This window comes from Mustela nivalis (genome assembly GCF_964662115.1).
Source record: "Mustela nivalis genome assembly, chromosome: Y".
In the NCBI taxonomy this organism is placed as follows: domain Eukaryota; kingdom Metazoa; phylum Chordata; class Mammalia; order Carnivora; family Mustelidae; genus Mustela; species Mustela nivalis.
The window spans coordinates 36,304,094-36,326,872 of record NC_139041.1 but is presented as its reverse complement, the minus strand read 5'-3'; the positions used below and the strand labels follow the sequence as shown (position 1 = coordinate 36,326,872).

The 22,779-nt window shown below is 58.3% G+C and overlaps 1 protein-coding gene across 1 annotated transcript in view; it reads right to left on the bottom strand.

The window, feature by feature from the left end:
- Nucleotides 1-2,954: 2,954 nt before the first annotated feature.
- Nucleotides 2,955-22,779, bottom strand: part of LOC309856959 (putative bifunctional dTTP/UTP pyrophosphatase/methyltransferase protein) — a 20,238-nt gene continuing 413 nt past the window's right edge. The window contains exons 2-14 of the mRNA XM_082718769.1: nt 21,034-21,165; nt 19,512-19,559; nt 19,315-19,379; nt 18,621-18,682; nt 17,523-17,631; nt 16,188-16,584; nt 13,782-13,944; nt 12,564-12,739; nt 10,748-10,865; nt 9,779-9,922; nt 8,471-8,593; nt 4,034-4,725; nt 2,955-3,806 (exon numbers count right to left, since the gene is read on the bottom strand). Coding sequence (XP_082574895.1) covers nt 4,505-4,725; nt 8,471-8,593; nt 9,779-9,922; nt 10,748-10,865; nt 12,564-12,739; nt 13,782-13,944; nt 16,188-16,584; nt 17,523-17,631; nt 18,621-18,682; nt 19,315-19,379; nt 19,512-19,559; nt 21,034-21,165 — 1,758 coding nt within the window. The 3' untranslated portion in view covers nt 2,955-3,806; nt 4,034-4,504. The remainder of the gene's footprint in view (nt 3,807-4,033; nt 4,726-8,470; nt 8,594-9,778; nt 9,923-10,747; nt 10,866-12,563; nt 12,740-13,781; nt 13,945-16,187; nt 16,585-17,522; nt 17,632-18,620; nt 18,683-19,314; nt 19,380-19,511; nt 19,560-21,033; nt 21,166-22,779) is intronic.

The following is a 22,779-nucleotide window of genomic DNA, read 5'->3' as shown; positions in this document are numbered from 1 at the left end:
TGAGCTGCATTTTACAGCGGTGTAAACAGCGAGCTCAGAACTCCATCTCTAAGAGCAATCCTCAGCCACGGCTTCTTGGGGTTTCTCCCTCCCTGTCTCTTCTCCTATTCCTTCCTTTTTTCTTCTGCGCCTGCCGCACTTCCGTGTGGTTTCCTGTGTCCACAGTAGCAGGTAGAAAACCCTTGTGCTGAATGGGTGCCGGCAAAGCATCCAGGAGAGCCCAGGGCACCCCAAGGCTATGATTTCGCCGGTCCCCGGTGTCCTTGCAAATGCCTGCCTCCATCCTGTCCTGACCTCCAGGAGAGGCAGGGAAGGCTCTTGGCAGGGCACAGAGGCTGATCGAGCTGTAGGGGAGAAGGTGGGGGGAGGCATTCAGAAGTCACTTAAATGCTTAGAGGGTCTGGGCTTACAAGGAGGGCTGTGGGGAGGGCTGTGGAGGTTCTGGCACATTCCTGAGCTTCACTGGGACAGGAAGTGGGGAAGGTCCCTGGAGGGTCCAGTCGCACTCTGGCCGGAGCAGCCATGGGCTCTGCAGGAGAGGACAGAGGGCTGCTCTGGGTGCTGGGTGGGGATGAGGAGCTCGCTCGGAGGCCCACGTCTGGGCACTCCCAGGTGAGAACTGGATTAGCCTGTCTGGGCTGGAAGGGGCCCTCGAAATGATGATCACCGCCCCGGGGTTGGGGTGGGTGGGTGGGGCGGAACCTCAGGGCCCAACCAGCTGCTCGCCCAGGATGAAGCTGGTTGGGGTCTGCTCAGACTGGGACTCCAGGCCTAGGACTGGGAATGAGGGGCTTCCGCAGAGTGACCCCTTCTGTAGGTGGGGACGGTTAACCTGGGAGTGGTCTGCTCCCCTTCCTGTGCTCCGGATTCCCAGTGGCCACCCTAGCAGCGGTCAGCCTGGCACCTCCAGGGGCCCTGGAGAATGATTCTGAAAGAAAGGAAGAAAGGGAGGTAGGAATGAAGTAACTCGTGTTAAGAACACATTTTGCCATGGAGGTTAGACTGAGGCGCTCACCTGTTCATCCTTGGCGTGTGTGTGTGTGTGTGTGTGTTGAGGGGGGTGAGGGACATGGCCCCTGTGCTCCGTAGAGGTTAACCAAGAGGGCAGCGGGGTCTCTCCAACCCAGACACCGAGAACCTCGTGTACCTAGGAAAGGATGGCCCAGGCAGAGGACCCCCACCCCGAGACCGGAAAGGGGGCACGGGGACCATGAGAAGGATCCTATGTTCCTAAGACCCAAGACCGCAACTTGGGTGCCGCTAGAGGTCAGCGGCTACCTGGCCAGCAGGTGCTTAAATACGCATCCCCCGAATTTCTGAGAAATGGGGGTGTGAACTAATAAAGAGGTTGTCGTAAGAATCCGTTGTAAAACCTTGTGCATTTTAGCTAATGGCTGACAACAGGGCCGTGCAGTGAGGGGGCTGGACCACGGGGTAGGGTTGCCTGTTGTGAGCCGGCAGGTGGGTGAGTCGGTCCCTGGGGTGGGGGTGGTGGCCTTCACGGAGGCTCTGCCTTTGAGTAACCCGGTCTGGTGAGTGCTGAGGAGGCTGGCCAGGAGTGGCGCCAGATACTCCCACACGCGACCTTGGGAGGGAACCTCGGGAGGGAGCCTGGGGATGTCTTCTTGGGTGTTCTCTTGACGGCTTCCCGTCCAACCCCCACCCTCGAATGTCTGGAGGACAGAGTTCATCCGGCGATGCGGTCAGACAGGGCAGACACCTGCGGTAGGAGAGCATGCGTGCATCGGGGAACGACCGTCCCCCGGAGTAGGCAGGCGGCTTTGCTCAGGCACGGAATTGCAACCTGGGAAGCCCTCTTGGTTCTTCAAGAGTAAAGACCCTATATATTTTTTTAAAAATATTTTACATATTTATTTGAGAGCACAAGCAGGGGGAGAAGCAGAGGGAGCAGCAGGCTCCCCAGCGAACAGGAAGCCCAATGTGGGCCTCGAACCCAATCGTGACCAGCAACAGGTAACGACTGAGCCACCCAGGCGGCCCGAGTAAAAACCCTTCAAAGACATATACCTGTGTGTGCACGCACACCCTCTCCGTTCTTTCCCAGACTCCCCTAAAGACAGCTTGAGCAGCGTTCCTAATACATGAAAGGTCAGGTCTTTAGAGTATAGAAATCCCATCTTCTCTTCTCATTTTTCCGAGGTTTGGCTACGAAAAGTTCCTGCGGACAGAAACGGGTCAGGAGGGGTATAAGGAACCCACAGAACCTTTGTGGGACTCTCCAGTGAGATCTGGCGGCTGCTCTCCACCCCGGGTCTCCCTCCGGTGGATCCGGGGTTTCAGGACACAGCTGTGGGTGTGCAAAACTCAGGGTCAGCCCCTCTGGGGGTCGTGGGGCCGGGTCCCTCTGTGCAGCCGGGACCCACGGGGGCTTGGGTGTTCCAAGTCACGGCAGCAGGCACCAGCAGTGGAGACGCACGGTGGGTTCTAACAAAACCCATGTCCTTGAGACAGCTCACGGGCCAGCCCAGGGGCCGGACAACAGGTGTACGGGGAACACCCACTTCCGAGGCCACAGCTTTCCACCTATACAAAAGGTCCTGCAGGAAACGCCCTGTTCTCCCAGGTGGGGAAGGACATGACCGGAGTGGCCCAAGGTGACCGTGTCAGTGTCACCCAGCTTCCCCCAGCTGGGGCCAGTTCACGGTGGATGTGAGCCCTGGCCAGTGGGTGTGGGGACTGGATGGGGTGGAGGACGGGCCCCAGGGAGGGAGGAGCATCTTCCCTGGCGCCTGCCCGGGGGCCGGGAACAGAGGACAGAGGAGCCTTGAGTCCTTGACCTTTGTTCTCAGCACAGGGCAGTCGTGGGCGCCCCGGAGGACAGCACGGCCCCTTAGATCAGCGTCTCATTCCCTTCTCCCACTCCAGCCTCCTACGGAGACACACCTTGTGATTCAAAAAAACAAAAAAAAAGAAAGAAAGAAAAAAGTTCGGACTTCAACCAAAAGTATGCATTTATGTCTGCGTAGAACAGATACAGATAATACACAATATATAGAATTTGCATTATAAGTATATACCTCTAGAACTGCACATAAAAGATACATACTGCATTGTTTTACAAAATAGCTTCATACACAGGAAGCGTTAATCTGCATAGATTTGTCTATGTTTAAGAAACGTACCGTGTTTTATTTTCACTCTTATTGGTTTTCAATATTAATTTTTTTCAAAAGACTTGATTCACTTAGTTGACACAGAGAGAGGCGGAAAGCGCCTGTACAGGACTGCCCGACGCGGGACCCGATCCCAGGACCCCAGCATCATGACCGGAGCTGGAGGCAGACGCTTCACCTGTTATTATTACTTTTTAAAAAGATTTATTTGGGAGAGACAGAGAAAGAGAGAGCAGGTGCATGTGGTAGGGGCGAGGCAGGAGGAGGACAGGATCTCAGCAGCCTCCCCTTTGAGGACAGAGCCAGACCCGAGGCTCGATCCCACCACCCTGAGATCGCGAGCTGAGTCGAAGCCAAGAGCGGAGGGCTCGGCCGACCGAGCCTGCCAGGCGCCCCGGAAGGTGGCTGTGAGCCGCGAGCACGGGCAGAGAACGCCGCCAGGCTGGCCTCACCCAACGTGGCCCCTGTGGGACCGGCCGGGCCGTTTCTCGAATCATCCCGTGACGTCAAGGACAGACGGCTCGTGGGTCATAGGCATTTGCTGCTGCCCCCCCACGAGAGAACAGGGACACACCTGCCCTCTTTCAGACAACGAGGTAACTCAGGGAACATACACGAGAGACGTGAGCGAGAAACCGGTCGGCCGGGGACGCGCGTTGGACGCTGCGGGAGCTAACCAGCTTCTTTTTTTTTTTTTTTTTTTTCAAAATTTATTTATTTATCAGAGAGAGAGGGAGAGAGAGCGAGCACAGGCGGACAGAATGGCAGGCAGAGGCAGAGGGAGAAGCAGGCTCCCTGCGGAGCAAGGAGCCCGATGTGGGACTCGATCCCAAGACGCCGGGATCATGACCTGAGCCGAAGGCAGCTGCTTAACCAACTGAGCCACCCAGGCGTCCCGCTAACCAGCTTCTTAAAGACGTGAGCTGTCCAAGGTCGCGGGGGGAGGCCGCGGCCCTGCTCCCAGCATCCGGGCGGAAAGGGTAGGAGACAGGGCGCCCCAGGAACCCGGCACACGGCAGGTGTCCTGCGGGGCCGAGCGGCTGGGAGTCACACGGACACACATGTCTAGAACAGGTGTGAAGGAGGCGGCGGCCGCAGGTTGACTCCTGCTGGAGAGCCAGCCATGTAGGTAGGTCCTGGGGTGGACAGGTCCTGGGGTGCGCACCTGGCTGGTGTTGCCCACCTCCGGGCACAGCCTGCCCCATCTCGGGACCCACAAACGAGCTTGGAGCAGGTGCATTTTGCTGCTTTATTCTGTGTGGTTCCACGGTTGGTGAGATGCTGTCAGTCCTGGTGGTACCTGGTGGCCGACCCTGGGGACGGGGCCGCCCGTCGGCCTCCTGGGAGAGCAGCGTCTCCTGCCGGGGGCCTCAGGGTGGCGAGGCTCTGGTGCCCAGCATCACGTCCAGCCTGTCCCCCGCGTGTGTGAGCCGCACGTCCCGGAAGCCGTGGCGCTCCAGCAGTGCCCGGTACTCGGGAAGGCCGCGCTCTCTCCCCTGGGTCCGCACCAGCAGGTTCAAGGACGCCGGCAGGCTGCCCCGTGCCGCTGGCTTGTCCTCCAGGACCTTCTCAGCCACCAAGATGCCGCCGCCTGTGAAGAACACAGTTAGCTAGAGTCACAGACAAGATTTCGGCGGAGAGCCCTGCGGGGGTGGCCGGTTTCGAGCGGCACGGGAGCTCGGGCCGACTTGCGGGGAGGCTGAGGACACTGCCCGCCAGCCTGGGGAGCCAGAACCGCAGGGGGACCGACAGAGACATGGAGAGAGAACACGGAGACAGCGAGGGGTCTCACGGGCCAGCCTGGACGGGGGCTCAGTCACACAGACGCAGCCCAGGGCTCCCCTGAGGGTTCCCCGTGTGGGGACACAAGCCAGAAACGCTGGCTGCAGGGTCCGGAGGTCCCAGCAGGGAGCACGCATTCACCCTGGAAGCCCCAGGAGCACACCCGGGTCGGCACCTGCTTCGGGACACGGCCAGGACCAGGCACGCCAGACCCAGGAACCCTTGCGTGACGGGTGCACAAAGCGTGAGAGCTTCAAGAACAAAGTGTGTGCGTGTGTGTGTGTGCATGTGTGTGTACGCGCCCCGTACGCGTCTGTCCGCGTCTCTCCGTGAAAAGCCCTTCACAAAGGACGGAGAAACCAAGCGGCGGGAACTCAGCTCCCTCGGGACGCTCAGGAGCCCGGCAGGACGTAGTTCACGTCTGCGTTCTGGGGTGGTTGTCCTACCCCTGAGATCCACAGGCAAGGGGCAGATCCGCAGGCAAGGGCCCAGCGGTGGCCGTTGCTGGGACAATTCTGGGGCGTCTTCTCTTGCTGGTTCCAGGCGTGCAAGGGAACGCGGGGTAACCGAACCGGGATCGGAGCATCTCTCTAGCGTATCATCCATCTTGGCGTTTTTCAAAGAAATGCACACGGGGGGCTAACACCACAGGCTCCAGAAGACTCAGGTTAAACCGGGCACTTTCAGCTCTGTCCTGTGGACCCCCAGGACCCTCCACTCTGCCCTGGCTGCGGCTCACCACCCAACTCCCAGCTCTGGGGGCGGACGGGAAGCCCCGGTTGCTAGCGGCTGCCATGGCCTGTGTTGTCAGGTCGTCTGTCTCGAGGCCAAGTTCAAGCTAACAACTCGGCACGCACGGGCAGGATGGCCGCCTTCCAGCGGGTGGGGGCACTTTCACGATCGCTTCACTCGCAGCTTTGTGGACATCCGCTCTGGGCTGGGCTCCATTCCAGGGCTTAGGAACGCTGCAGGGAAGAAACAGGCAGAAACCCGTCTTCCCAAGGCCACGTTCTCTGCGCGGAGCAGCCCGTGTGCCCACGTGACACCGGGATGGCCGCGTGAACGCCTGCCTCTCCCGGACAGCGTGCGTGTCCTGGGGCTGTGGCAACAAGTGACCACAGACTGGTTATTTATTCTCTTCCAGCTCTGGAGGCCAGAGTCTCAGACCCAGGCGGGGCAGGGCCGCGGAGACCCAGGCGGGGCAGGGACTGCTTCCCGCCCAGAGGCTCCAGGGGAGGGTCCTTCCTGCCTCTTCCAGCTTCTGGGGCTCCAGGTGTCCCTGGGCTGGTGGTCACATCCCGCCCGTCTCTGCCTCCATCTTCAGGTGGCTTCTACTCTGTGTCTGTGTCTCCTCTTCTGTGTCTTACAAGGACCCCTGTCCTTGGATTCAGGACCACCCTGACCCAGGGTGAGCTCATCTCACAGCCCTCCCCTCACCACCTCTGCAAAGACCCTATTTCCCAACAAGGTCCAGTTCACACGTTCCCAGTGGACATGACTTCGGAGCGGCGGTGGGGATTGGGGGGGCCGGGCAAGTTGCACAAGCCATCCAGCCGCACAGACCAACAAGGATGCCCGAACGCCACCGCCTTTCTTGGCACGGAGCTTGGCTCATTGAAAAGCAGTTGCTCAATTTTCTCTGCGGCGCTTATTAACATGTCCCCAAACGCTCACGTCCCCAGATGCCCCAGGAGATGGGTCAACGTGTGGCGATACTGTTTCCAAACGCTCCGACGTGTGACGTCCCGCACCTGTGTCCGAGTCTCTGCTAGTCCAGCCCACGGGACTCTCCACGCACCGTCCGCACCTGAACCATCACCTGAGGACCCTCAGTGCTGTCCCGTGGTGGGAGCACCGTCGGGTCTGGTTCCTGGGCAGCGTCTGTGTGTACTTCACTCCAGAACGTCTCCAGGAGCCTCCTCGGAATGGCGGCGGCGGCGGGGGGCAGTGCTCAGCGCTTTGAGTCCACAGACGCCTGTGGGGCTTTCTGTCTACAGCTGTGAACTGGTAATTCGCTGTCTCGGTTGCATTTTTTTTTTAAAACATTTTATTATTTATTTGACAGAGAGAGAGAGATCACAAGTAGGCAGAGAGCCAGGCAGAGAGAGAGGGGGAAGCAGGCTTCCTGCCGAGCAGAGAGCCCGATGCGGGGCTCGATCCCAGGACCCTGAGATCGTGACCTGAGCTGATCGTCTCACTTTGCTGGCACGGCTGTCGGTCCGCTCCGTCTCTGCCTTTTCCCCCGTTTTACTGGTTAGAACTTTCCTGCTGTTTGCTCCTGCGGCCACGCTCTGTGCACGGAGCGGGGGACGGACTCTGCCCTCTGCCTTCTGCGAGCCTGTTTGTCCCACGGTCCCCAAGCATATCTTTCCGTTCTGGATGCCTGTTTGCCTGCGCAGAGCGGGGGGCACCGCGTGGAGCTAGGAGACTCTCCACGTTTCTCCCAGACTCTGCTCTGGAGGGTGGGCGTGGGCGGTACCCCGAGCGGCCAGCACGTGGAGGAGAAGGTGGACGGGAGGCATCGAAAATGCTAGCTGAACCTCATGCCGAATAAAATGTCCCTGTGTGCCCTCCACGGGGCCCTGTGTCTGAGCTGGGGGCCACAGATAACACGGCCCTGCCAGGGGGCTGCCGGGGGTGATGTTTAATGGTACGGGTCATCTCAGCCGGACCGCGGTGCCCAGATTCGTGGCCGAGGATCTCTCCGGGGGTTTCTAGGATGGTTCCTTGAGGATGAGATTCACGGTTCAGTCGGCAGAAGCAGGTGGTGCGCCCCGGTGTGGGTGGGCCTCGTCTCATCAGTTGAAGGTCTCGAGAGCAAAGAGACTGGCCTCCTGCAGGAAGAGGGAATTCTGCCTCCGGCTTGTGTGCAGACTTGAGCCTCAGCAGGAGCCTGTCCCCGGGTCACCGGCTGCCCGGTCCACCAGCAGACGTTCGACATCCCAGGCTACACAATCACATGAACTGATTCCTTGGAACAGACCGGTCTCTCTCTCTTTGTCTAACACTGTCCACACACACCCTGTTGCCCTTCTCTGTGTGCAAAAAAGGAGCTCAAACGCGCGGGGCGTTTCCCGGCCGCCGTGGAGCGGAAGGACCCGCGAATTGCTATATTGTGTTTCTTCCCTAAGTGGACCAGGCACAGGACATGGGAGTGAGGGCTATGCTTTGTGGGACTGGGGACCTCGAGGGCCTGGTAAGGGATCCCAGGAACTGGGCGTGCCCCTCTTTGTGGCCTGATGGGCCATGATGGCCCTGAGTGGTTGGACATGGTGGCGGGGACAAGCGTCGCCCAGGACAGCAATCGGAGAAGCATCCTGGAGACTCTGGGGCCTGAGAGCAAAGATGCCGTCACTGCCTTTATCGGGACCGGATGAGGGGATCCAGGGAGACGTCCCCAAACCTTCCTCCACCCCCTTGTGGCTCGAGCACATTGTCAGCGGGACGCGGTAAACAGCACCCGGGGCACGGCTCTCTGTACATATCTTTGTTTCTTTGTAAGTGGAAACAGCGTTTACGTTTGCAAGAAGGACCCGGTCACGGCCCGGACTCACCCGGCTTGCAGTGGTTCGAGACGCGGCTCAGCAACTCGCAGACTTTGTCGTCCGGCCACTCGTGCAGGATTCTGGAAAGGATGTACAGGTCTGCCTCCGGGAGGTCGTCCTTGAAAAAGTCACCTGGTGTGACAACACGATGTCAGGAGTCCGTCAGGGACGCCGGACCGGGTCCTGCCCCTGCTGGACACCGGGGGTGTGCCGCTCCCCAGAGCTGCTGGAGCAGAAGGCAGAGACTGCCTGTGGGGGTAGAACGGTGTCCTGCACCCCACAACCTGCAGCGGGGAACCCCGGGCCCGCCACCTCGTCTGCCCTGGGGCTGGGTGTTCCCAAGATTCGGGGCGGGAGCGGTTTCACGTCCAGCTGCCCCCACACTGACGGCTGCCCTTCCTGGAAGTTCTCCCTCACGTCGAACTCAAGGCCTTCCTGCTCTAGCTTTTGTGGAACTTGCTTTTGGCGTTTGGGTGGGCTGTAGACACCTGGAGATGCTCACGTCGGCCATTCCACGTCCCACCTGCCCTCCCACCGTGACGGCTTCCAATCCCACTGCCACTCGCACTCCTATTCGCAGGATTTGGAGATGCGTACGGGTGTGCACATACACACAGAGACCCACATGCACGCACACAGACAATACGCAGATCTGCGCAGAGACATATACGTAACTGCACGGACACGCAGACAACACACGCATACATGCACAGGCATACACATATACATAGACACGAATACACAGACCACACGCCCATGCGTGCATGTGCAGAGAACAAAGGCACCATGCACACACAGCACACAGGCAAAACCACACAAGCATGCACACGCACAAACAACACTCGTGCGCATATACCCACATGCAGAAATAAGTGCACACGCAGCACTTGTTTCTTGTTTCATATGCACGCACATACAACACACATGCGAGTCTGTGCACACCCAGGCACACAAACACAGAGACATATACACAGGCGCACATTTGCAGGCATCCAGACAATAGGCATGTACATGGAGACACACATATGCACCCACAGATGATGCACACATGCACACACATGCAGAGACAACACACACCTGCAGACACAACACACACCTGCAGACACAACACACACCTGCAGACACAACACACACCTGCAGACACAACACACACATCTGTGCACACAGAGACACAGGCAGCACACACAGATACGCACATATGCAAACACACATATACACACACAGACACAGTCACACACACAGACGCGCACCTGCCTCTGTACAAACAAACAAGGCCGGCCGAACACTGGCTCACGGCAAAGACCGAGACGCGTCTACCTGGCATGAAGCTGATCCGGTCCGTCCGCCGTCCTTCGGGCTGAAAACACGGGACGTGCTCGATGACCTCCGGGAGGTCGAACACATTCACCTTCAGACGCGGGTACTCCTGGGTGAGCACTCGGGCCAGGGCACCTGTGCAGCCTGCGGGAAATGCCAACACACTCTTCGTGACCCGACCCGCCGGCGCTGATGAAACCCTCGCCCGTCTCCCAAATTCAACCATGGTAAAACCAAAACGATGCCTGAGCACAGAGACTGAGGTCAACACCGGGAAAGAAAGCCAGCCGTGGCATAGATCTGTGTGGTCTCATGCAGGCCTCGCGGCCTCTTGAGGTCAGGACCTCACTTGCCGGTGCCAGAGCCATATGAGCAGGGGTGGGCACAGAGGCACGGAGGGCGAACAGAGCCCAGCTGTGTGGTGGGGAAGGGGAGGCTGCACCTTATCTCCTTTCTGGTGCAAGATGGTTGGTGTGATGGCTGGTGCACCAGCAGCCACTCTGGGCCACCAGCAAGAAAGGTATGCGGCTGACAGGGAAATAAAACCTGGTCCTCTGGGACCCCAATCCCACTGGACCTCTTGGGCAGGCATCTGCTTGCCCCCCGCGCTGTCCCTGGGCTAGGGAGTGGGTTGGGATGGGCAGGAAAGTGTATGAGGCACAATTAGAGCTGATGGGATGGGGGCAGGTGGGGTCGCGATCCTCTTCCCACCACTCAGCATCCACCAGAAAGGGCCCTATAACCTCTGTGGGGGTCCTTGCCCGTTGCTAGAACCTCCTAGCACTTGGGGATTTCTGCCCAAGCCCCGGCTCCCGCCATGGCCAAATTCAGGCCTCAGATGCTTCCTCAAGAGGGAGATGCATCCTGGACATCTTAAGAGCACATGAGGTGAGCATGACTTCACATAAGAAATGCACAGAGCCCTTTGCTCCCGATTCCTGGCGGGAGCAGGCGGGGAGCGCTACGCACCTCCTAGGTCACAGGCGGAGGTGAACCGGGACAGGTCGAAGGCGGTGGCCACCTGGCGTGCCGTCAGCATGGCGAAGCCGTGCATCGCCCTCATGAACTGCAGCGTCTTGTGCTTGCTCTGAAAGAGAATGGGGCGTGAGGAGAGCCCCCACCGAGGCCCAGGGAGCTCCTGCACTCTGGCTGGGGGCCACCGGGCGTTTCTGCAGGTGGGAACTCAGCGGGGCTCATGGGGAGGGGAGCGTTAGGGCACAGCTGCACCGGGAAAGGGGTCTGCTGGGGAAGCGGGTCGGGAAAGGGGACCGGTGGGGCAGAGCTGGGTCGGGAGGGGGTTGGGGAGACACAGTGAGGCCTGGGTCGGGAGGAGGTGGGTGGTGCAGAGCCGGCAGGGGAAGGGCAGAGCAGGCTTAGGGGCAGGTTGGGGTAGGGTCGGGCAGGAAGCAGACTTGGGGGGTCCGAGGGGGCAGGACCTTGTCCAGCCCAGTGCTGCGGGTGTGGGTTGGGGGTCCAGAGGCACTGGAATCCTCCCTTTCCCATCCTAACAGATGCCCACGTCTAAGAATCTGAAGTCAGTTGTCGAGGATGGTCACCCTGGAGGCTCCAGACCCCCCACAAAGGGTCTCTGTGGACAAGGAGGAGGGGTACAGGGTGGGGTCCCCCAGGGGCCCCTACAGCTGGCTCCGTGCTGCTGACTATCTCAGCAAAAGTCAGACCACAGCCCCTCGCCCACCTCCCCTGTGGGGTCCCCGTGTGGTCGGGACCTCTGCAGGGCAGCAGGGAGGATGGGGTCCCCCGTTGGGCAGGGGGCCTCCTGGGGCCCCCAGCGCTGCAGGGTACACCATGGTGAGGAGATGCTGGACGTGTCCCTGAATCCCACAGGGACAGACGGGGCCGCAGGCAGCCCACCTGAGCCAGCCCACCTCACAGGGGTCCCTCCCTTCCTCCTGGCCCTACACCGCCCACTCTGTTCCCAGGGAGCCCCGTCTGTGGCTTCTCTTCTCTGTCTCCACCTGACTGGGGGTCTCTCTGCTGCGTCCGACTCCCCTCCACTTCCCATGTCAAAACCTAAGCCCCACGGGGATGGCGGTCAGAGGTGGGCATCTAGCAGGGGACGGGGTCATGAGGGTGCAGAGACACCTGCCCCCGTCACCCGGTGAGGACCACAGAGAAGACAGTCGAGTTCGAGCCAAGAGACCCTGAGTCTGCAGGCATCTTGACCTTGGACGCTACCTCCAGAACCCTCAGAAGGAAATGTCTGTTGTCCGTAAGCCCCCTGGCCTGCACCCTCCCGAGACCGTCTGTCTCTGTCCCTGTTGCCCAGGCTGGGTACAAGCCCCGTGCTCTCACGGTCAGTTCTGGATCCCGCGGACAGCCTGGGTCAGTGCCACAGGTGTTTGCCCTCGGCCAATGCTGCACCCCCAACCCCCAAAGCATTCTGGAAGGGGAAGGGGAACCAGGGAGAGACACGGTAGGAAGGGCTCTGCGGACCGTGAGCTCCAAGGACAGGGTCCCTCCGATTTAACCACAAGAAGGAAACACGGTGCGTTAATTCCGTGCAGGCCCAAGTCCGGTCCTACAAGCACTGTCTCTTCTCGGGCACCACCTGGCCCTGGTGGTCACGGGACCACCTGGCCCCCATCTCCCTGCCCTGCCCCCGCCCACGGGCCTCCCTGCACAGCTCCTGAGGTCACAGGAGCCAACTCTTGTGGTTTTCTAACAGGTCCCTGTTAACCCACTGGCAGGGCAAGGGTTCTGCACCCGTCGGTCCTTTTGGAAGATACGCCCACGACGTGACAACAAACGTTCCGAGTCTCGGTACCTGAACGGGCTCTTCCGCCTTCCTCCCAAAAGCTGCGCTGGCTCCCTCCCGCACGGCGAGCTCCAGGTCCGTGAAGAGGCTCCAAAAGTGGTCGTTGCTGTGCATGGCCAAGCCGTGCAGGGAATACTCGCCGTCCGACGCCAGGTGCACGTCTGCCAGCTCCGTGTTGCGGTAACCTGACGTGACAAGGCATCGTGGGGGCTCCTAGCAGGGACGCCGCAGCAGAGCCCACAGCGTGGGTCTTGACATGGGGGCACAAACCTCACCTGCCTGACTGGGGCACAGGGCATCCGCTCAGGGGCGGCTCCATGAAGAGACAGCCCAGACCCAGCATGCAGGTGGACTCCTGTATTAACCAAGCAGGTGGGCATTCCCAGGGGTGATGCCCCCAAACCCCCTAGGACAGTCACTTGGCTGGGTCATGGTGCCTGGTTCTTAGGTACAATGCCAGGAGGGATGTTGCTGTGGAGTGTTTTGACATCTATAACTACAGGTGACCTTGGGCAATGTGGGTGGGTCACATCTAATCAGGCGAAGGTGCCAAGAGCAGGGATGACATTTTGCTGAGCTAGAAGACATTGTGTCTCGAGACTTCAGGGTCAGTGTGTACTGATTTTCAACCACCCCACTAGCATAGCGGGATGAGCCATTTCCTTGCTATACACCTGCAGGTCTGCAGACCACGGGTTCTGTTTCTCTGGAGAGCCTGGACTGGTGGTGAGTCTCTTCCTGTCTCCACCCTCTTCGTGCCCAGCTGGGCTGTCTGTAAGACCTGGCCCGTGGGAGCCCCTCTGGGACACCTGCATCTGGAGAATGGAGACTGGGGGTACAGGTGATGGTGGGGAAGACCCTATCGCTCCATGGAAGGTTGCACAGGCTGAGAAATGAAGAATTATGAGAAATAAAGAACAGCACCGAATCCCTTTTAACACCTCAGTGTCATTCTTCTGAGGCCTTTGGCCACTGGTTTTGTTTCTCTGGTGAATGCTGATATAGGTCGTTTGAGAGCAGAGCCCATAGAGAAGTCACTCTCCTAATACACCCCCCCCCTCAACACACACCTATGTCTCCTTTCTTCCATCCTCTGCTTCTCCCCTTGGGGAAAAGCCACGTTCTAATGGTCTCATCCTCCCCGCCTTGGCTCAGAAACCACCTTCACTTGGTGACTTACTTCCACCTACAAGGATTCTCAGCAAGACACCTCAGATGTCCTCTTACCTCTGTCTGTCTTCTCCAGCAATCCCAGGGCCACACAGACATCCAGGAGCCGTTCAGTTCCGCACACAGAGGCATCGATTTTGCCTGCGATATCCACGGCCTTCAGTGGGCCGTCAACTTTTAGTACATCAAACACATTCAACTTGCAAGCCATGAACAGGGCCTATCCATTAGAAACAACTACAGTTAGACTTACTCTGTGACTTATCAAGGACTTTTGACTCCTGTGGACCCAAAACATGGAGGTCAATGCTGTGAAACATATTTAACTTGTCAACGGAAACTCCTCCAGAGACAGTAGATTTAGGCACCAGCTGATACCAAGTTTGCACAAGGCAAAAGCACATCAGTGAATACCAAGCAGAAAAACGGTGCCATAGGGAAAACAAAACAAAACAAAACAAAACAAAACAAAACAAAACAGTGTGCTGCGGCTTTAGGCTGAATGGTGTTTCCACCCAAGATCTGTAGGCTGAAGCCCTAACTCCCAGGACCTCAGGACATGACTGTATTTGGAGGCAAAGGGCTGTCCTCAAGTGCAGAGTCTCTACAAAGCTCAGAACAGATGCCCTCCGGTGACAGCGATAACCTTCGCTCACACTGCCCTCACCTCGTGATGCCAAAACCATCTGTGACAACTGATGCACGTTCTCAAGGGCCCGATGCAGAGCTGCTTCTAGAACGAACCGTGACGGCCCTGGTGAGGAGACACGCTCCCAGGTTCCTTCCTGCCCCTCAGCTTGGTCAGCTCACCTGACCGCTGGGAGACCTTTGTTCAACACAGCGATGTAGTAAGCGGGCAGACAGACACACAGGTAGCTAGGCGGACAGATAATAGATCAGATAGGCAGACGAGAGATAGGCAGATAATTGATCTTTGATCCCAGGTACATAGGTAGATAGATCCTAGCTGATAGTTTGAGGACAGGTAGATAAGCAGGTAGATCGACAGGAAGAGAGGGACGGCGTATACGTCCATCAGGTGATGGTCCATTGCACTATCTTTTAACTATCACTTTGCAGAGAAATTTGACATTTTGAGGCATAACACAGAACAACCACTTCTCCTAATCAGGAGAGCTTCTGCCCCAGACGAGGCCAGGGAAGCGGCCAGGGCTGCAGTGTGGGAAGGGGCAATCTCCAGTCCCCGCACCCAGCACCCCAGAGCCACTGACGTGGTCCCTGCGGAGCCCAGGCACGGGGAGGGCCGCATTCCAGCTCTCTCTCTGAAGCCCGGAGCTGCTCAGACGGCTGGAAGGCCGGCCGAGTGGGACAGCAGAAGGTTGGAGAGACGTAACGGCCGTGTGGCGGCATGGATGGCCGCACCAGCCCTGTCCCTGACGGAGGTGGCGGAAGACAAGCAGGTGGGCTTCTGCCTCAGAGGCTGTCCAGTGTGGCGTGGGTACCCGGGTGTTTCTGGGAAGTGTCTATGACCTCGCAGGAAGGCCTGGGGAGGCCACAGCCACAGGCACCAGCTGGCTCCAGAGAGCACCCAGTGGCCTGCAGGTTCCCTCACCGCCTGCGACACCCTCTGGCTGGAACAGGTGTCTGGGATCCCAAAACCACAGTACGAGGAGGTCACAGATCCCTCCAGGCAGCTAGTGACCTAGTGCTAGAGTCCACCTGGCCAGGGGCATGCTGGGTTCCCCGAGGCTGCTGCACGGTCAGCATTCTGGCCTCGTCATCCTGGGCTGGGGAGAGGCCAGTCAGAAATGCCCTGTGTGCCCTGTGCTGAGGTCATGAGACCGCTGCTCACCTTCAAGTAATCACAGACAGCTCGCCCCAGCTGGGCACCGGACTCGGCCACCACAGCCCTGAGCACGAGTCTCACAGGCCACAGTCTGAGCCCCAGCAAATCAGGTCACAGCCTCTGTGACCCCCAAAGTCACTCTCTCTCTGCCAAGCCATTTCATGAAGGCAGGAAATCAGCTGGGGACACCTGTATGGGCTGAACACTGGGCCCCAAAAGATAGGCCAAAGTCTTGGCCCCTAGAACCTGCAAAGGGAGATCTTATTTGGAAATAGGGTCTTTGCAGATGGGATGAAGGGAAGGCTTTGGAATGAGCTCATCCTGGATCGGGGTGGTCCCGAATCCAAGGACGGGTGTCCTTGTAAGAGACAGAAGATGAGACACAGATAAGCCATGTGAAGACAGAGGCAGAGATGAGAGGGACACGGCCACCAGCCCGGGGACACCTGGAGCCTCAGAAGCTAGAAGAGGCAGGAAGGACCCTCTCCAAGAGGTTCAAGAAGATGCACAGCCCTGCCCGCCTGGATCTCAGTGGTCCTGCCCCACCTGGATCTTAGATCCTGTCTCCAGAGTTGAGAAAGGATGAAACTGTGGGGTTTCCAGCCCGCAGTCTGCGGTCATCTGTTACGGCTGCCCCGGGACACTCAGACAGGTACCTTTGATGCTTTAAAGCCGTCTATGAGTTCCAGAAGGCCCGCTGGGAAGGGGGGCGGGCTCTCCCCTGTCCCGTGAGAGTCTGTTCCCTGCGGGCCAGCAGGAGCCCGTGTCCGGTCCCCGTCCGCCTCTGTCCTTCCGTGGCCGCCACCGTCATCGCCCTGAGCGGGGTCGGACCCGCTCCCTTCCACGTCGCTCAGGTTCTCGAAGGTGTCGACGGGGGGGATGGAGTCGTGCTTGACCCGCCGCAGGTCCTCGCGACGGGGCGGGGAGTACAGCTCCACCAGCTTCTTGCAGAAGTGGTTCAGGGGGAAGCCCACGACGTTGAGGAAGTCTCCGCGCACGTGCTCCACCAGCATGCCGCCCAGCGCCTGGATCCCGTAGCCGCCGGCCTTGTCCCTGCGCGGGGAGGAAGACGGTTACAGGAGAAATCAAAGTCTGAAGGGTCAAAAGACGGGTGCCTGATGGACAGCTTCACTCCACGTGATCAGACAGGATGGCGGGCAGGAGCCCAGCGATCCCCCCGGGCTGCTTCAGTGACGAGTCTAGTCCCATCCTGGGCGATGACCTGGTGTCCCAGACGGTCCCTCGGGGACACTGCCCCCCCACACCAGGCCTGGGGCAGCAATCTCAGGGGCAGTGCAGTGAGGACGCTCACCGAGGCCATGCTTTTGTGCCCGCCTGCATCTCTGGTCCTGCAGCTTCTGCCGAGACCTCCTTCGGGACAGAAGAGGCCACTTCAAAGGTCCTTTCCTGGACCCTGACTTAAGCACCTAGCACGTTCTACCTAACCCTCTGTCGTCTGCTTCCCTTTGACCCCAGTCCTTAAAATGACAGGAGTCGTTGGTTCGGGGCATCCTCAGCACTTGGGACCGTCCCCTGGCATCTGTACTCAAGCACCTGTCCCCCACCTGGCCCGGTTCCACGTGGGGAACAGAACCGGGAGCAGGTGAGCTCGGCCGTGTACTCACCTGCTCACCGGACCGCAGCCCAAGACCGCGTCTCACACTTGGGGTGATTCGCACTCACTGTCCCAGGCCAGGGCAGCTCAGGTCCTGACACGGGCCCTGCCAGCAGCCCCTGACCCCCGCTGTTCCTCCAGCAAGCCCATCACCCGGGTCCCTGCACTGCCTGCCTGAGCCCGGCCCCCGGTGTAATCAGGACAGTAACACGATGACCATGAACCAGATGTCTGTGTCCCCTGCACCCCCAAATTCATATACTGAGATCCAACCTCCAAGGGGATGGTGTTGGGAGGTGGGACGTTTGGAGGGGATCCTGTCCTGAGGGTGGCCCACCCACGCGAAGGAATGAGTGTCCTCGTCTGAGGGACTCACATGGGCTCCCCGCTGTCGATGTATTCCCACAGGAGCTCCTCCGACAGCTCAGAGAACTTCACCGTGGTCTCCTCGTGGAACTCGGACACCTCCAAGTCGAGCTGCGCGTCTGCAACACAGGGCGGCCGGTCAGGGTGCGCAGCCTCAGGGCCCCACCTCTGGGCTCTGTGCACCTGGGGGACATCGGTCCGGGTTCTCAGTTCTTAATTAGGGGCAGGAGGAGGCTTCAGGCAGGAAAAATTAAATCGCAAACTCAAGCATGCAAAACCATGGAGGAATAAAAAGTTGCAACCTGCAGGGGGTTGGGGTTTGGGGAATAAAAAGTTGCAATCCAAGACCCAGAACAGTGGGGGGGAGGGTGGGCAACGAAGTTTGGGGGATAAAAAAGTTGCAACTTGCAGACCCAGACCTGGGCTTTGGGGAATGAACAATGTTGCAAGCCCAGCACCCAGACAAGCATGGGGTCTTGGGTTTTCCCCGCAGAAACAACCTCGGGGTGGGGGCGGGGGCGGGGGGGCACCGCCTGGGTGGCTCAGTCATTATCAGTCAGCCTTCAGCTCAGCTGATCCCAGGACTCTGGGATCCAGCCCTGCATCGGGCTCCCTGCTCAGAGGAAATCTGCTTCTCCCTCTCCCACTCCCCCTGCTTCTGTTCCCTCCCTCAATGCATCTCTCTGTCAAATAAAATCTTAAAAAAAAAGAAAAGAAAAGAAAAGACAAGAAACAGAACTTCGGGGCTGGCCCAGAGGCCTTGGCTCTGGGGCTGGAAAGCCCCTGCACGGCCCGCGGGGCACATTATGCAAAGCAGCTTTTGCAGACAATCCTTGGGGTTTCGGTCCTTTTTAAAAAAACCTTCTTTGTCTTGCTGTGATTTCCGGCTGGCCGGCGTGAGCCAGCCCTCTCTGTCTTCCGGACGGAAGGTCTGGAGGGAAGCACCTGCGTGGGTCACACTGGGCGGGCGAGCCCAGCTCTGTCAGGTGCTCCGAGGCCTCTGTGCAGCCCCGACTTGCTGAGGCAGGAGGGAGGGCGCAGGTCTGCAGGGTCACCGGCTCCGCCCGCGGTGGCCCCGGGCCTGGGGAGGAGGCCGGCGGTGCTGTACCTGTGGTGCAACAGTGGACGATGGCGACGCCCGTGAAGACGCTGTGCTCTTTCCCGTTCAACCTGCAAGACGCAATCGGCACGACCGTGTCCCCCGGGCCAGAGCCGTGCTCTGCGGCACATTCCCGCCACCCTGCTCTCAGCCGTCCACCTGCTGTCCTGCAGCAGAGTGAAACATGGGTGCATGGAACATGGCACGGCCCCGGGGCTGAGACGCCCTGAGGTAGAGGCTGAGCACGTCCGGCCCGGAGGGAGACTGCCCGTCTGCTTGTTGCCCGAGCAGAGCTCGTGGGGAGAGCCGAGCCCAGGGAGGTGCACATGGGGAGACCACCACTCAGAAGTAGGACAGGAGACCAGGAGTAAGAGCTCATGGACACAGGGACAGCCAGGAGGGTGGCCAGGTAGGCTGTGCACAGACCCCTCCCCAGGCACAGACCTCACTGGACCTGAAGTCTGTCCCAGAGGCAGACCCTGCCCAGGGTCCTAACCTGGGGACCTGACCCCACTGTGGACATTGTCCCCACCCTCGGTGCTCTCCCTGCCTGGGACCCTAACCTGAGGACCTGATGCCACCCAGACATTATCCATTCCATCCTAAGCCCAACCCCGTCCCAGGCCCTGACGTACCTCATGTACAGGCCCTGCCCCAGTCCTGCCCCAGTGCTGTTCCCAGGGGGACGACCGTCTGCGCCCACCTGGAAAGCATCCTGTATGCGTCCTGCTTGTCCACCGGCTTCTCCAGAATCAAACCCCCGATGCTCTGCGAGAGAACCAGGGAGGGATTCCCTCTCACTCAGCTGGCTCTCCCTGTCCGCACCGTGACTTCGGTCACCAAGCACACACAAACCAAACTGGAGGCCAGAACGGGGGCCCCGAGGTGGGGGGCACTCACCACAATGGTATCCGCTCCGATGACAACGTCGGGGGCCCGGAGGTCCTTCTGCAAGAAATCCAAACGCAGCTTTAGAAACCACGTCCCCATGCGTCTTCCGCAAATACCCCGGTGGGGTGACGGGTCGGCACGAGGCCACTCTCACTTCAGAAACTAAGATGTGGGTGTCCTCAATGTCCCCAACAAGGACACGAACGTGACTCCAAATCCTCCCCAAGCTATCCTGAATTAAGGACAAAGCCGGTGTTTTCTGGCCCGCTCAACAGAAGTTGAAACTTGGTCAATACACTGGACAATAAAATAAATCCAAGTAGAAAATTCATCGGGGATCTGTACGGAACCTTGAACTTACCTTGTCCATAAATATTCACTTTTCACACTGTCGAAAATCAATTGATCAACACTTGCTTATTTCTATCAATACTTCTTCTAGCATTCAGCACTGTGCATTTGTTATGCTCCGTTAATTGCAGCAGGATATTATCGTAACACTTAGCAATAACAATCTACATTAATTCTGAATCATAAATGATGCTGTTATTGTCACTAACAGCACATCACATAATAACATATAGTAAGAGTTAAGGTACGTCCATTCTATGTCGTAAGTGATACTGTTGTCATCATTGTAACAGTATATTATATAGTAACGGTAATAGTTCAGGTCTGTTAATTTTGCATCATAAATAATGACATAACAGTCACTGGTGCTATATATAGTTTTATACAGTAATATTTTTTATTACTATATAGTAACATAGTTTTATATAGTATATATAGTTTTATATAGTAATATTTTAGGTCTGTTAATTCTGTACCATGAGTGATGCTCTTATACTCATCGCAACAGTGTATTACACAGTAACGTATAAGAATAGTTCAGGTCTGTTCATTTATTTTGAGGGATGCTGTTATGATACCCACAAGATTCCTTGTATAGTAATACACAGTAGTAGATGATCTATATTCATTCCTTATTATAAATGATACGATTATGTTAATTGTAATAGTATTTTACATAGTAGCACATAGTAATAGATGAGCTACATTAATTTTTTTTTAAGATTTTATTTATTTATTTGACAGACAGGGATCACAAGCAGGCAGAGAGGCAGGCAGAGAGAGAGGGGGAAGCAGGCTCCCTGCTGAGCAGAGAGCCAAATGCGGGGCTCGATCCCAGGACCCTGAGATCATGACCTGAGCTGAAGGCAGTGCCTTAACCCACTGAGCCACCCAAGCACCCCAAGCTATGTTCATTTTTTTTTTATGGTAAATGATACCACTCTGTTAATCCCAATAGCACGTTACAGAGTAACAGATGGCTATGAACCATGTTATATCAAAGATACTGTTATATTAATTATAAGAGCAGGTTACACTGTAACACTCACTGGTAGATGAGCTACCATAATTGCATACGATACAGAAAACGGCTTTTATCAACGGCATGTCCACGGAGACCCCGAGACCGCCCTCCCAAGCAAGAGAATTCTGTGAAGACGCAGGAGCAGAGCCCCCTTGCCTGGTGCATCCTTTTGGCGACCTCCAGGGCCTTCTGCTTGGCTGTTTCGATGGCATAGGCATAAGGCGTGGGGAAGGACGCTTTATCAAGCTTCTCTTTGAACCTGGAAGGAACCACCTCGAACCGGAGACCCTGGAAAAGGGGAGATCGGGGTCTTGAGGGTTGGCAGGAAGAACCCAAGGACGCAGAGCAGCAGGGCGCCCGACTTACAGTCAAGGTGGCCTTTGCCACGTGCTGGGAAGATGCCAAACACTGACCAGGGCCAGCTCCCAGCCAGCTGGGGAGGCGCGGGGGCGGGTGGGGGCCCAGCGCACCTGCCGGGAAGATATCGGTACACAGAAGCCAGCAGGAAAGTTTGGCTAGGGCACTGGGTTGTGAGGCTCTGTGGGGTCAAAGGGCTCCCAGAGTGTCCCTGAGGCCGGCATTTCATCCCCACGGTGTACAAATAGCTAAAAACATCCACCTGCACAAAATGCCACAGAGGACTGACCGCAGTCCCCAAACATGTGTGGGCAGGAATGTGGGCCTTGATCGCAAAGGGTCAAACTCCCTCCACCTCTGGGCAGTGCCCCTCCCCCCAAGAGAGCTCCCCTGAGTGAGGCTCTGACCATCCCTCCCACACCTCTCTGAGGGCCCCCCCTTGGTCCTTGGCCTCCTATACCCCGTTTTCCCTGGATCGCCTTGTGAGCCGTCTTCTGGTCTGTACCCACCCCAACCCCTCCTCCTATCTCCAGTACCCTACCCCCAGACGGGGCGTCCCCACGGAGACCACGTCCGCTCCACTCGGGCTCTGTCCGTCCCCCACTACCACCTCCAGGATGGACACAGGTCAGGCACAGACATGGCCTTGACCCGGGAAAACCCCCGCACCCCCCGCCCCGGCCAATAGGTCCTCGGCCACTCGGCCTGGCCTGAAGACTCTGTTCCCAGACCATGCAGACTGCTACTACCGTCAGTCCCTGGGACCCTCAATCACTATCCACAGCTCCAACAAAGACCCCCGTCTGCAGAGCCCTGTTCCCCCATCACACAGAGTCCCACTTTCCCCAGCCTGAGCCACAGGTCGCTAGAATCCAGTCAATGGGTCCCAGGGTCACTAGGGCTCCTGGCACTAGCCTAGCTGGTCTGGTCAGTAAGCCCCCAGCACCGGGCCCTCTTGGGTGAGCAGGGCCCTTGGCTCCAGGGACCAGTGATCAGACCACCTGCGTGGGTCACCAGGTCTCTGGTTACCATGAACCTGGACACCCGACCACCAGGCACCAGTCCCTTCCTTTCACTAGGTCCCCAAGCCCCTGGGAACAGGCACCACGCTCCCAATCACTAGATCCCCCAGTCACCAAGACCTCCCCCTTCCATACCTCCCGCCACAGTTACACCCTGACCTCCCCACCTCCCAGGTCTCCAGACCCCTGCCCCAAGCCCCGGGTCCCCAAGTCAATGGGTCTCTGGCTTCCCAACCCCTCTCCCACGCCTCCACAGCAGAACCAAAAGCCCCAGTCACCAGAGCTCCAATCACCAGGTGCCCCACTCCCCGAGATCACCAGAGTCCCGGGGCCCAGTTCCCCAGTGATTAGAGCCCCAGATCACCAGATCCCAGCTCTAGACCCCTGGATTCACCGGTCCCCGGATTGCTGGGTCCCCGGATCACCAGATCCCAGCTCCAGACCCCCGGATCCACATGTCCCCGGATCGCTGGGTCCCCGGATCACCAGATCCCAGCTCCAGACCCCCGGATCCACAGGTCCC